Below are 14,005 nucleotides of genomic sequence, written 5' to 3' on the forward strand. Positions count from 1 at the left end.
GTGGCTTGGCACATCTGCTATCACACACACAGCCAGCCCCACCCACCCCTCCTTGCAGAGGACCCCTGTGAGGTGGACTGTTCCCTTCCCTGCTCATGCACAGCAGTGAAAGCTGCCCAAAGCCTGTGTCCAGCCTCCCCACTCCCTTGGTATTTGTTCATTGGCTTGCTGGCTCGTTTTTCCTGTGCTGGGCTTTGAACTCAGGGCCTTGCACGTGCTCGGCAAGCACTGTACAACTGAGCTGCCCCTCGGCCCTCTCCATGCCTTCCCTCAGCTTCTCAACTGCCCCTTCTTCCCTCCTGATCGCCACCTTGGCCCTAACTGGCAGCTACTAATACTCCCTGCTGCCTCCCGGGTTTCTCCAGCTCTCTCCTTTCCCGAGCTGACACCTCCCCGACTCCCAAGTCCAAACCCACTAAAGCACCATGATGGGGGGACTGGTTGGCCAGATCTGCCCAGGCCCTCACCCCAAATTGATATGAAAGCCACAGGGGCTGGCTATTTTCAGTGAATCACACAGACAAGCTGGTGGTAAAGGAAGGAGGAGGCAGCTTTGCCAACTCCCTCATGCCAGGGAGCGTGCTATGGAAAGAGGAAAAAGGGTCAGGATAGAGCTCCGAAGTCACACTGGATTTCCCGATAGACACAGATTAATCATTCTATACTTAAACTTACCCTCTTTTTTTTTTTTTTTTTTTTGGTGGAACTGGGTATTGAACTCAGGCCCTTGCGCTTGCTGAGGAAGCGCTTATTCCACTGAGCCATCTCCCTGGCCCCCAGACTGGATTTCCTATCCCAGAGCTGCAGGGAAACAAAGCGAACAGTCACCAGGTCTCTAAAAGAAAAGAAGTTTTTCCTAGAACTTAGTAAAACAGTTAATTTTTGGTGCATGGGCCCGCCAGATAGCTCAGTGGATTAAAGCACCTGCTTAGGCAGACACAGGGGCTGGGAATTCTATCCCCAGCCTACTGTGCCGGCCCCGCTGCTGGGGTGTGCTGAGACTATGATTGAGACTGAGCATGGTGGTGCATGCCTATAATCCTAGTGCTTGGAGGTTGAAAAACAGGATCACTACAAGTCCCACCTGTGTAGTGAGACCTTGTAGACACTGTACTAAATATATACACACATACACACATAAAAAATAAATTAAAAATAATTTTTGGTGCATGTTGACTTCATGCCAGTCACTTTGTCAAGTGCTTTATCTGTGTTCAGTACCTTCAGGAATGTCACAAGGCAGCTATAAGATCACTGTTTTGCTAACCAGGATATGAAGACTTAAGAATCATAGTTCAAGACCATACAGAAATATTCAAATTCAGGGTTGGGTAGATAGCTCAGTGGTCTAAGCACTTGCCTGGTAGGTGCAAGGTCCTGAGTCTGATCCCTACTAATGTATGCCATGCAGCCAGACCCTGCAACAACTGAATGAAGATTTAAAAAAAAAAAATTTTAATTCAGGCCTGACTGAGGCATTCCACCTTGTCCCATGTCTCACTGCCTGTCCCCATGTACAAATAATGTTGAGTGGTGAAAGGCCTCTCATCTGGGGCTCTTAAGGTACACCCCAACACACAGGCCACAGAGAGGGGCTGCTGTGTGCAGGCTCCCCAGCTGCCAGGAAGGAATATCTCTGTGATTCTGCTTCTCCTTTCCTTCCCTCCTTCCTCACTCTCCCGCAAATGTCCCCTTCCTGAGGCACCAGCTCAACCTGTGGAGGACCAAGAGCAAAGGAGAACACTGACCTCCCTAACAGGGCCTGCTCAGAATTCTAAAGGAGCAGGTGGCCCCTCTCCCAGAAGGGCCCGCGTTGTGGCCGGTTCCTGGCATCCGCAGGTAAGAGGAGCTTGCCAGCTGCTCTCCTGCCTGCCCCAGGGTAGCTTGTCTCATTCTGTCCTCTACCCCCATCCCTCCCAGAATCCAGGCCACCAGATGGCCCAAGCAGGCTGTGTTTATCTGGGGCCATGGAAATCTGCAGCTTCCTACTCGTGTGGCTCCGGGTCAGGCGCAGGCTGCAGCCCAGCCTGAGAGCAAAGATGACAGGGAGAAACTCGGACTCCTGACTCATACCCCTCAGCCTGAGTGACTGCCTGGTTTTGCTTCGCTGAGCAGCTTCTTCCAGTCACCATGGAGACGTTTCTCTTCTGGGATCTTGGGACCAAGTCAGCCAGGGAGGTACCCAGGGGACTCTCCTTGCAGCCTACAGCCCGAAACGAGTATGGCAGTTGCCAGCCCTTCCCAGTTCCAGCTTACAAAGAGAATAAAATGGTTTATTCGCTCAGTGATGCTGAGGGGGTAAGGCTCGACTCCATGACAATTTCCTATTTCATCAGCTAGGACCCCTCAGGGGATATTTAAAATATCCCAGGGGCATATTTTTCCTAGGTAATTATGGCTTTTCCTAAAAATAGAACGCTTTATTAAGAAACCACAGGTATTACTAACGATCACTACCCTTTACTGAGTTGTTTTCTCTGTAAAAGAGGAGACGGGTTGGGGTCCAGGTTTGAAATGTTTTCTTCTGCGATCTGCCTCCTCTCCTGCGATGGGGGCTCGTGCTGGAGTCGGGGGGCGTTTACAGGCCCCCCGTGTAGGAAGCCCGGGAGCCCGGACTTGGCTCCCCACCTCTCTACCTGCACTCAACTTTCAAAAACACATTCCCACATAATTCATTTGATCAGTATTTGCGGACAACAACGTGCCAGTGCTTTTCTGGAACTTACATTCCAGCTAGAAGACTGGCGAATAAATTAGAAAAACCAGATTCGTGAGGTGGGCGTGGTGGTGCACGCCTAGTAACGCCAGGACTTGGGAGGCTGAGGCAGGAGCATCACTGTAAGTTCCAGGCTAACCCGGGGTTACACAGCTAACTTCTTAGCCAGCCTGATCTACGTTAACAAGGCTCTGGTTTTTATTATTATTGTTTTTTTAATCGTGAATTTAAAAATAAAGGGTAAAGCAAAGTATTAAAAAGAGGACGTGGGGTGCAGGGCAGAAGAGTGTGAAGTAACCAAAACCGGGAAGAGAAGACCGCAATGGTGCGTTTGATTTGATTGTTGAGAGTCCAGGCGGGAGGGAACCGACAGAAAGGAAAAGAAGTGATGTCTTTAAACTGCACGGAATCCAGGCTTCCTTTTCCTGACAGGTTCCCAGCTTGGCCTTCCAGAGACGGGAAATCCTCGAGTCAGGCTGGGAGGAGCCTCGTCCGCCGGCTCGCGAAGGCGGAACCTAAAAGCCGCGCGGAACCAAACAACGGAGAGAGATGTGACCTTGCGGAACCGGAGAGGAAGAGCACACCGGAAGCGACCTCAAAATCCAACATGGCAGCTACTTGGTTCCTACGCTGCCCCTGGAGGAGAGTCGGAGCTCAACTGCTTCCGTTGCCCGCATGCTGCCCTCGCCGAGCTCTGCACAAGCAAGTAGACGGCACCGAGTTCCACAGCATCTATAGTCTGGACAAGCTCTACCCAGAGTCTAAGGGCTCGGACATCGCCTGGAAAATTCCGGTGAGCCGGAAAAAACAGGGCGGAAGGGGCGTTTCCTCCCGTTGCTAGGTGACGTCAGGAAGCCGGGGCTCCATTGGCTCGTGGTGGAGCGACGTGGAGGCTCGCTACTGGCAGCTGTGGCGGGAGAGGGCTGGAATTGAAAGCTTGTGTGGCGTTTGGTGTGCGGGCACCGGGAGGTTCTGGTAGATGAGCGTCTTTCAACCTCAGCAGCTTTTCTGCTTGTGTTTCCTCGTCCTCACTCCCTCCCCGCCCAAATGCTTGTCCCAAGGGAGAATGTGGACGTTCTGGTCCTGCAGAGTGGACGGTAGAGGCCAGAGCCTGGTACACTGCTACACCTGGCGCGTTACACGGTCTGCTGCCTCTGCTGACCGCAGCGGGCCTGAAAAACAGGGTTTCTCGTTCATTCTTTCAAGATACAGTTCTTTAGCTCGTTGTAAGCAGACACTGCCTCGGGCCACAAGGAAGGGGCCAGAACCCACCGGTTCTATTGACCTTGCGCCTATAGGACTGGAGGAAAGTACTGTGTTCATCCACTCATTCGACAAGGTTTCTTTGGTATTGTTTTATTTTTAAAGCAAGTTCTTGCCCTCTATGGTTCTGCACAACTTATCCCAGCAGGGGAGGCTGGTAGGAGGATTGCCATGAGTTCGAGGCTAGCCTGGGCTACATAAATGAGACCCTGTCTGAGAAAAACAGAAAAGGGGAAGAAAAAAAAAAAAAAGGTTCTCTCTTTGTAACACAGGCTGTTCTAGATCTCACGATCTTTTTGGCCCTAGACTCTTCCCAGGTGCTGAAGGACAGCCTGTGCCACCACACCCATCTTAACCAATTTTTGGGAGGAATGATTTTGTGTTTGTTATCCTAGACTACTGCATAGAGTATCTAATGCAAAACTAAAATATGGACCTTGTAGTCTGCTGGAAGGAGACAGGCAGCAGTAAGTAATATAGAATGTGTAAGATGATACTTCAGAGAAAATAAAGTCCAAAAGGACAGAGTGCTAGAAGCAGAGTATAGAGTTGTAACGTAGAATGGTCTGGGAAGGCCTCGGAGGAGAGGTGACCGCAGTATAGACCAAGAAGCAGCAAGACATGAGGAGACTAGGGAGGCAAACATCCAGGTGAGGGAACACCCAAGTGGGCATCCTCAGGACAGTAACATAGTGGACTGGCTCAGGAGAAACTGAAGGAGAGGTGGACTGAGAAAGGATTGTCGTGGAGAGGCTTACTGGTCTCTAACTTCCTCCAACTACAGTGGGGACCAATTGGAAGATTGGAGACAGAAAATGGAATAATGCAAGCTATAAGAATCAGTGTGTGTGTGTGTGTGTGTGTGTGTGTGTGTGTGTCAGAGACTCACATGGTGTAGGTCGACCTTGAACTCATTGTGTAGCCCAAGCAGGCCTTGAGTTCATGGTAATTCCACTGTCTCAGCCTTCAGAGTACAGAGATTATAGGTGTGACCCACAACACCTAGCAGGATCATTCTTACAGAACTTGGAGGACTAGAAGTGCAGACCAGCAAGTTAAAAGACTGCAATAATGCAGGAAAGAGAGGATAAACAGGGTGGAATCAATATTTCTTGGAATCGGTCAGATCTTAGATTTTGAGGGAAAGCCTACAGGATTTTCTAATGGTTGGATATGGGAAAAAAAAAAAAAAAGAAGAAGAGAAAAGTAAAGGCTGGGCTCTTGAACACTGAAAAGATTGAGTGGTCATAAATTAAAATGAGAGTGATGAAAACATTCATTTGTTTGTTCATTCGTTAAACAAAAGTGTATTGTGTACCTGCTGTCAGGCACTTTCAAGCATAGCAGGTACCACAGCCATAATTGGCAAAACAGATGGGATTCTTGCTTCCTGGAGTTTACACTAGAGGGAGGGGCTTTTACTTAACAAAGAGGGAAAACATAAAATAGTGAGAAGTCATTATGTTAGTGGGGACACTGCCAGAGGCTTGAAACTGCATCCCTACTCTCTGGGCTCACTGGCCTCAGTACAAAAAAAATTCCCATTAAAATGGAAAAATGTAGGCAGATAATCCATCTTTTCCTGAATGCACAGAAGCAGTTTGACTTATCAGAAGGCTAAGACAAAAGCCAAGAAAAGACTGTATATATTTGTCCCCAGCTAAGTCCAAGGAGATCCCCCAAATAGGGCTTTTTTTTTTTTTTTTTTTTTTTTAATATGGGATTTAAGCCCAGTGCCTTGGCACAGAGTTATATCCCAGATCTTTGAAAATGTTTTTATTTTGAGATAAGGTCTTGCTAAGTCACTAAGTTTCAAATGAGATGGGGACCTCAACCCGGCCTGCTAAGTAGGTTCTTAACATACGTCGTTGGAAAAGGATTTCAGGACATGCCACTGTGGCCTAGGCCGATTGATTAGGTAGAGTTAAAAAGTAAGAAAGAACAGGAAAAGGACTCTAGCTTGAGTAGCTGGAGGGGACACACCCTGCTGTAGAGGTCCAGTTGGGCGCACTCACAAAAGGACAGGCCAGCTTCCGTGGATTCGCTGATAAGTCAGTCTCAGCTGTGGTTTGTAACTCTGGAGATCCCCATACACAGGATAGCTGCTCCTGCTTGGGAGGTGATGTCACCACGAGAGGGCTGCACAGCTCTGCTCTTCCTGGATTTCTAGGTCATTGCAGAGTTGGGGACGTCCAGGCATTGCTCCAGAAACTCTGGAATCGGGCAGGAAAAGCTGGCAATTGGGTGTCCCTACAAACTGAAGATTATTTAGTCACTCTTTTCGGTGTTCTCTGTCTTGAAGGGATGTGGGATAGACTACATAAATTTAGGATTAATAAACCTTACAATATAGACGTTCCTTCTTAAATGATTAGCACAGCTGTGTGCAGAGCCCAGAGCCCAAACTCTGGCCCAGAGTTTGAAGATAATAAGGGAAAAAAGAATTGAGTTTCCCTAGCTCCTTGTTACCTACCTTTATTTCTTCTATCCTACCTTAGATTCAGCTAGGCTTTGGTCCAGAAAATTGTTGAAAGTCTGGTTCTGTTGAAACTTTCTTGACACCACACCTGGAGGTAACAGTTGTTGTGGTCTGCATGAGGGAGCTGGACAAATAGCTTAACTTTCAAAATCCTGATTTTGAAAGTTCCAATTTGGGTTCATGGTTTTCATGTAATGAATCGACCAAGATACTATGCTAGTGAGTACTTGGGGCTACCTCAGATCACTAGTAAGGGGAGTCCCCTTGAGGAGACCTGAAGTTCAAGGCATCCAGTAAGCCGATGAAGGGTGACGTGAAGTAACAACTTGGTACGTGGGACAAGTTGAGGAAAGAGGTTTGAGCTTGAACCAGAGGGTGAGGAGTCATTGGCACAGACAGTAGGGAAAGAAGAGAGACAGAAGAGGAAGGAGTTCAGGAGCACATCAGGTTTAAAGGTTGCAGAGCAGGCTGGAGATGTAGCTAAGTGGTCGAGCATGTCCTTAGCATCTGTAAGGTCCTGGGTTCAATCCACAGCACCAAAACCCATAAATGAAAATAAAAGTTGCAGAGAGCTGGCAAAGGGGAGTGAGAAAGGCCTAGGCAAAAAGAAGGAAATCTGGAGAAGGTTGCTCAGAGGAAGGGGAAGAGCAAGCTTCGAGGAAGAGGGTGTGGCCTGTGGGCCTCAGAGGTGTAGAAAGATGGACAGGGTGAGGAGTCTACTTCCAAATAATTCTATGATAAATGGGAGGAGAATATCCAGGAAGGGTACAGACACAGGTACTATGAGCTTAGAGGACCAGAAAGCCTCGCAGGGGGCAGTGTTCACTGGGTTCGAAGAACTAGGGTCCAAGGCTAAAGAGCATTGGTACAGATTGCAGTGCTCTGCCTCAGCCTGTGCAGCTCTTGATGGGAAAACCATGAGAGGATGAAGAAAACAAGACAAAAGACAAAGCTGAGGTCAGCTGGAGCCCTCTCTCCTGATGAGAGAAGAGGAGCTGCACACCCACTGTAGAGGCGTTTATAGACTGACAAAGGTAGGTAGCATCGTGAGACACAAGGTTGCCTAGTGACTAATGACTGGAATTGTCTCAGGCAAGGAGCTTTGCTCAGGACAAGGTAGCTTGGTTGCTTTAGGCTCTTTGGCCTTGCTCCCACACATGTAACCAATTTAAAAAAAAAAAAATTTATTGAGTAACAAATAGCAATGAGATAGTTTTAAGATTTTTTTTTTTTTTTTTTTTTTTTTGAGGAACCAGGGATTGAACTCTGGCCCTTGCGCTTGCCAGGGAAGCGCTTATTCCACTGAGCCATCTCCTTGGCCCTCATGTAACCAATTTCTAGCTTTAGCCACTTCCTGCAGTGCTCTGGGAGACAGAGGTGAAAAGGCCTAGAGTGAGTAGCTCAGTGTGACAGGAATCCTCGGAGCAGGTGTCCCAGGCCCTGTTCAAGGCAGGTCGCTTGCAGGTTAGCTGCCTGTGGCCCTGCAAGAGCAGGGCGGCCCAGCATGCGCCTGGCTGCTGGTAGGCAGCAGGTATTGCTTTTGGAGCCTTCCTGACCCATGTGTGCTGCGACTCCCCTGAGCCCCCCAGAGAAGCAGGCCTGTGAGGCCAGCTAAGGCTGCAGTGAGGACAGCTGGAGAAGCCAGTTCTGTTGTTCTGGAGGAGAGTTTCTGTGATGGTATCTCTGAAGGCTGGGCATGTTTTGTTTTGTTTTTTGCAGAAGCAGGAATTGAACTCAGGCCCTTGCGCTTGCCAGGGAAGCGCTTATTCCACTGAGCCATCTCCCCAGCCCCTTGTTTTTTTTTTTTCATCAATGCTGGTATGATGATTTTTCTGGGGACCTGAAAGCAGTAATGTATTACATTTGCATTGTGGCTTTGCACTCTTTTTTGTTGCTCTGGACCAGTTAAGGGTCACCCAGCAGCTGATCTTTTATTTGACACTGTTCGCGTTACATTACAGGATGCTGCGAAACAGGCCAGCAGTGACATCCCTTTAGGTAAGTGATTTTATTTTATTAAATAAGAGTCATTTCTGGCTGGAAGTGTGGCTCAATGATGAACCACTTGCCCAGAGGCATGGAACCCAGGGTTGTGTGCCTAGCAAAAAAAAAAAAAAACAGTCTTTGCCTCTACCCAGCAAATGTTCCTCCTAGATTTCCTCAGCCCAGTTAAAATAAGCCATCTCTGGCTGTGCAAAAGTGCAGTTGTTGCAGCATCTTTTTTTTTTTCCTTTTATGTATTTGGTACAGTGTCTCACTACGCAGCTTGGACTCGTAGTGATCCTCCTGTTTTCAGCCTTCCCAGTACTGGGGTTACAGGTGTGCACCACCACTCCTGGACTTGTTCTCCAGCTCAGCAAGTCCTGGGGATCAAACCCCAGTCACTAAACTTGCCAAAGCAGGTGCTTATTCTGCTGAGCTGTCTCGCCAGCCTGCAGCACTTTTTAGAATACTAAATGAAAGTGTGTTTGTGACCTGCAGCAATCTTTACAATAGATATATTGATTGTTATGGGAAAAGAAGAACACACAGAAGAGTATATCAGCTACCATTTGAGTTTTGTTCATGTGTCTGAAATCTATCTCTATATCGATATACATATATCTGTCTCTATATTTGAAAATATGTATAAAAACCTGGATTCAATATCTGACTTTGGAAGAAGGAGGAGAAGACAAACTTGGGAGCTGGGGACACAAATGGGGCACTTCTCCATGTGAACCATCTGCATACTTTTAGACTTCTGTATCTGTCACTCATCCTGAGGTCTGACAGCTATGGCCCAGAAAGAAGCAGGGAGCCCTTTTGAGACTGAGTTTATAAATCTCATGGACTATGAAAAGGAGGGAGGCTGAAGGCTCCATCTCCCCACGTCCACTCCTCAGCATGACATACAAGCAGAGAGGCCAGAGGTAGCCAGGCGCAGCAGCGCCCATCGGTTATCCCCACATTTGGGAGCCTGAGACCAAAGGATCTCAAGTCTGAACCTTGGCTAGGGAGCTTAGTGAAACCCTGTCTCAAAATTAAAATTTTTAGAAGTGCTGGGGTTTAACTCAGTGTGTACCTCCTGGGTTCAGCCCCTAGTACTACAAATAAAACCATTAAAAAAAAAAAAATGAGTCTGCCATGGATAGCACACCCTGTAGCTACAGAACTGAGGTGGTGCTGAAGGAAAGAAGTTCTGTAGGTTGTCAGTCTGCCCCAGAGGTGGGAGTTGGGGGAGGCAGCAAGCTTCGTGTCACATCTAGCCTGGAGGCAGACCTGTCTCTGCCGGCCCCGCTGTTGGTATATGCAGAAGCCGTGTGGGCAGAGGCCGTGAGCAGCTCCTCTCCAGCAGTGAGTCGGACACAACCTGCCCAGCTGCGGCTTCCGGGCCAAGGGAGTTCCACGTCCACCACACTGTGAAGTACACTAAGCGAAGTCTGTCCTTGGCTTGAACTTTTAGCAAAGTCCTTGCTTTATAACAAACTGCAAAAAGCTTGGGCAGAAGGTATGTGCGAGGCTAGACACAAACAGCTGTGCTGTGATTTTGTATCCTCTGCTGTCAGGGTGGCCTTAGGGAAGTCACCTACTCTGACCTCAGTTTTGACATCTATAAATAATTTCCAGGGTTACAGATCTGAATGTTGCATTGTACGTGTGCACAGCGTGTGTGTGTGTGCGCGCACACGAAAGAAATGAGTAATAGGCATAGTTATGCTGGTAATTAAGGATTGTGCGCTTTTGGCCATAGTGTAATCATTTGTGCGTGTCTGTGTTCGTCTGTTTTATAGATCGCTTGACAATATCTTACTGCCGGAGTAGTGGTCCTGGAGGGCAGAATGTTAACAAAGGTATAGGTACCTTGCTATTTTTTTTTTTTTCTCTTTAAAACTTAGCTGGGGAATAAAAAGAAAAAAAAAAAAACTTAGCTGGGAGATGGGCTTGAGGAAGAAACTGTGTTGCTCCTGGTGTGAAATAAAGGGATTTTTCAGCAGCAGATTGAATGCCGCCAGCTTATAATAACCCTCTTTATTCTCCCTAATGTGGTCTGATTGTCAGGCTCAGCTGTGGGTTGCTAGGTTAGAACTGGCTTGTGAGGCTGAACAAAGAGGAATCAGTGTGAGCTGGGATCCAGCTCCAAGGACAGGTTTCCTTCATTCTCACAGAACTCATTCTGCACGTTCTTAGAACCTAGTAACACCGTAAGGGCAGCCCTGGACTCCCCTGGTTACTGGACATCTCTCTTTGTCCCCAAGAGCCTCATTGTCTTTGCAGCCCTGTGATCAGAACATGCATGGCTAGGTGTCTGTCGTTGCCCCCCCCTCGCCCCCGTGTTTCAGGGCGGTCACTGGTCCCCTGGGTGCTGCACCTTGCTGAGAGCCTCGGTGACCCTGGCTTTCTTCTCCTTCCCCTCCCAGTGAATTCAAAGGCCGAAGTCAGGTTCCACTTGGCAACTGCTGACTGGATTGCAGAACCCGTGCGGCAGAAGATTGCCCTCCTGGTAACCACGCCCGCCTTTCCTTCCCTGTAGGTTTCTCCGGGGCATTTAAACCTTTATTCTGTGGGGCTCCACTTTTTCCTTTGTTCTCTGCAGCATAAGAATAAAATCACTAAGTCAGGAGAGTTGATTTTCACCTCGGAAAGCAGCCGCTATCAATTCCGGAATCTGGCCGATTGCCTGCAGAAAATCCGGGACATGATTGCCGAGGCCAGTCAGCTGCCCAAGGAGCCGTCCAAAGAAGACGCTCGGCTAAAGAGAATCAGGTAGGAGAGAAAGTCCTGGGCTGCCGGAAACCTGTCCTGGCAGCAGTGGTCTGCACAGGTGAGAGCTGAGGCAGAAGAGAGCCCGAGAGCTCCCTGGAGGCAGGCAGGAGCGCTGCAGGGAGGCGGGCACCCTGCCCTGTCAGCACCCGCCGACTGGGCTAGCCGGCTTCCCACTCTGCCGCCTACTGCTAAACGCACCAATTCGGCATCTGGGTCTCACTCCAGTCTTTCTGCTTTCAGGATAGAAAACATGAATCGGGAAAGGCTGAGACAGAAGAGAATAAATGCTGCCGTAAAGACAAGCAGGAGGGTAGATATGGACTGAAATCACCTGTGAGCCAGCAAGGACCTCAGTGCAGGGCCAAGGGCAGCTGGAGCAGTCACGTAACACCATGAGGAGATCTCCTTTTCATTGTTATTTTTGCTGTTTATGCCTGTCTGTGACATTGGAACCCTCACAGAAATGTTCACTTGGAATGAGGGTTGCGGGTCTTCATAGGCGATCACCATATTGTCAAATCCGAGTTACCACTGAATGTATTGTTGCCAGCAATAAACTTCTAAGCCCAGTAGTCTGTTGCTTTTCATTCAGAATGCCTTGGAAGAAAACTGCTGCTTTGCTCAGTTGAAATCTGCCTCACAGCTCCTGCCCCAGTGCTGGCTGACCCAGCAGGCAGACGCCAGAGGGCCCGAGGTCTGCATGCAGGTACACACAGGCCAGAGGGTGAGCTCAGACTGGTGAACATGCATTTGAGCCGGCCTTTGTCCTAGTTACTTTTCTTGTTACTGAGACAAAATACCTGACACCCAAAGTCAAGGAAGGAGAGATCTGAGGGCCGACAAGATAGCTCAGTGGACTAAGCGCCTGCTTAAGGCAAGCTCAGGAACTGGAGTTTGATCCCTGGCACCACATGCCACGCCAGTCCTGCCCCCAGGTACCCTGAGATGCGTGCTGGTACATGCCTATAATCTCAGCACGGGGGAGGCTGAAAACAGGAGGATTGCTACGAGTCTGAGCTGCAGAGTGAGACCTCGTAGCAAATACATTAAAAAAAAAAAAAAAAATTATTGCAGCTCACAGTTTGCAGAGGTTTCAGTCTGTAGTTGGCTGGCTCCAAAGCAGGGTAGCATGGCAGAGTCATCACAGAGGAGAAACAGTTCACGGCAGGCAGAAGGTAGGGAGGCCGCAGTCAGCCTCTCTCTTTTATCCCTCCTCCATTACCTACCTTTTGGCTGTGCCACCCACACCCACGGAGGCCCCACAGTGGCTGACCCATTAGCCACACCCAGAACTGCTCAGTCAGTCAGTGGACTAATTTAGTAATCACACCCTCAAGGCTGGCGTCACCCACCCTAGATGTAGCCACCTCTGAAAGCCCCACCTAAGGTATGGGGTTCTAATCAGTGTGAATGTAGGTGACAGAAAGAGGCTGGGTCACAGGAAGTGATACAGCCAGTGGCACTGAATGGCAGGAGGCTTGCGGGACATAGGCCTTAAAAAGGATGGGGTTTAGGGCTGGGGCAATAGCTCAGTGGTATAAGCACCTGCCTGGCAATCACAAGGTCCTGAGTTTGATCTCTAGTACCAAAAATTAAAAAGGGGTTTAGATTTTACAAAATGCAAATAATGGGGAGCTACTGGGGATTTGAGTGGGAAGGAGTATTGTGTTGGGTGTACACCAGGCAATGGGCCTTAGACGCAGGCAGAACGAAGTGGCATGGGGTGCTGAGGTTTGGCTTTTTTGATTTTACTGTATTTTTTTGGTTGAACTTTTTTAGGGGAGGTTTATTTTGTTTTTGTTTTTGGTGCCAAGGACTGAACCCCAGGCTTCCAGCTTGCTAGGCAAGCATTCTACCGCTGAGCCAAATCCCCAGCCCCGAGGTTTGGCTTTTTGATACTGAAGATTGAACCCAGGACTCCTTTGTAGTGTGCTGCATCCCCCACCCACATACACACCTTTATGTTGGCAGAACTGGGGATTGAACTCAGACTCCTGCCCTTGCCGGGCAAGTGCTTATTCTCTTGAGCCATCTCCCCAGCCCCTAGTTTTGTTCTTGTTTTTGTTTTTTCCACACCTTTTTTTTTTTTTTTTTTTTTTTTTGTAGACAGGCTCTCTCAGTGCTCACTAAAGAAATATTTAATATATAATATACAGACTATAAATACATAAGGATCTACCAGGTAGGCTTACAGTGGCCACCTTCAGAGTCAGCTATGGAAGGGTGTAGACGAACTGTCTGCAAGCTGACCTAAGACTCCAGTCAGTGGTCAGAGGCCTAGAGCTCTCTGTAGTGGCCTGTGTGAGTGGGAATCAGGAGGCCCAGGGGTCTGCTGCAATGGAAGGCTGAACCGTCAGCGCTGGAAGCCAGGGGATGACATCTAAGGCGAAGGTGGACATCCAAGACTGGATGGAGTCCCTCCAAAGAAACGGAAGCCAGCCTTGCTCCCCCGGTCCTCTAGGCTCTGAGCCTGTTGGTTGGTGCCATTCACACCCCGGGGTGGTGGGGTGGTTCTTCTGTCTTCAGTAAGGGCATTTCTCACTCAAATTGACTGCTGTCACTGAATGCCCAAGTGAGCTCAAATTTGTAATCATTCTGTTTCAACCTTCCGGAGCGCTGGTTTATAGATGTGCACCTTCATATTCCGCTCAGGAAGCAATCTTGTCATCCTCTGGGGGTGGGGACAAGCACCCTGGCTGGCATAACATTAGTAGATTACTCTGGTATATATGAATTTCTGGAATGTTTTACGTGACTTTGATCTGTTTCTTTTATTTAACAATTGCTGCATGGTGGTTGTC

At 48.6% G+C, this 14,005-nt stretch overlaps 1 protein-coding gene across 1 annotated transcript; it reads left to right on the forward strand.

Moving 5' to 3' along the window:
• The first annotated feature begins 3,291 nt into the window (after positions 1-3,291).
• Mrpl58 (mitochondrial ribosomal protein L58) lies at positions 3,292-11,773 on the forward strand. The gene is made up of 6 exons (XM_004630196.2): positions 3,292-3,509; positions 8,420-8,456; positions 10,232-10,291; positions 10,859-10,941; positions 11,035-11,204; positions 11,445-11,773. Exons 1-6 carry the CDS (start codon positions 3,324-3,326, stop codon positions 11,527-11,529), a joined length of 621 nt encoding a protein of 206 aa, XP_004630253.1. The 5' UTR covers positions 3,292-3,323; the 3' UTR covers positions 11,530-11,773.
• The last annotated feature ends 2,232 nt before the right edge of the window (positions 11,774-14,005 follow it).

The sequence above is a fragment of the Octodon degus genome, unplaced genomic scaffold, assembly GCF_000260255.1.
Source record: "Octodon degus isolate 3935 unplaced genomic scaffold, OctDeg1.0 scaffold00033, whole genome shotgun sequence".
NCBI classification, from domain to species: Eukaryota; Metazoa; Chordata; class Mammalia; order Rodentia; family Octodontidae; genus Octodon; species Octodon degus.

Coding starts and splice junctions, on each gene's coding strand:
- Mrpl58 (XM_004630196.2), top strand. CDS start 3,324: ATGGCAGCTACTTGGTTCCTACGCTGCCCCTGGAGGAGAGTCGGAGCT. Junction 10,942..11,034: donor GGCAGAAGATTGCCCTCCTG/GTAACCACGCCC, acceptor TGTTCTCTGCAG/CATAAGAATAAAATCACTAA. Junction 11,205..11,444: donor GCTCGGCTAAAGAGAATCAG/GTAGGAGAGAAA, acceptor TTCTGCTTTCAG/GATAGAAAACATGAATCGGG.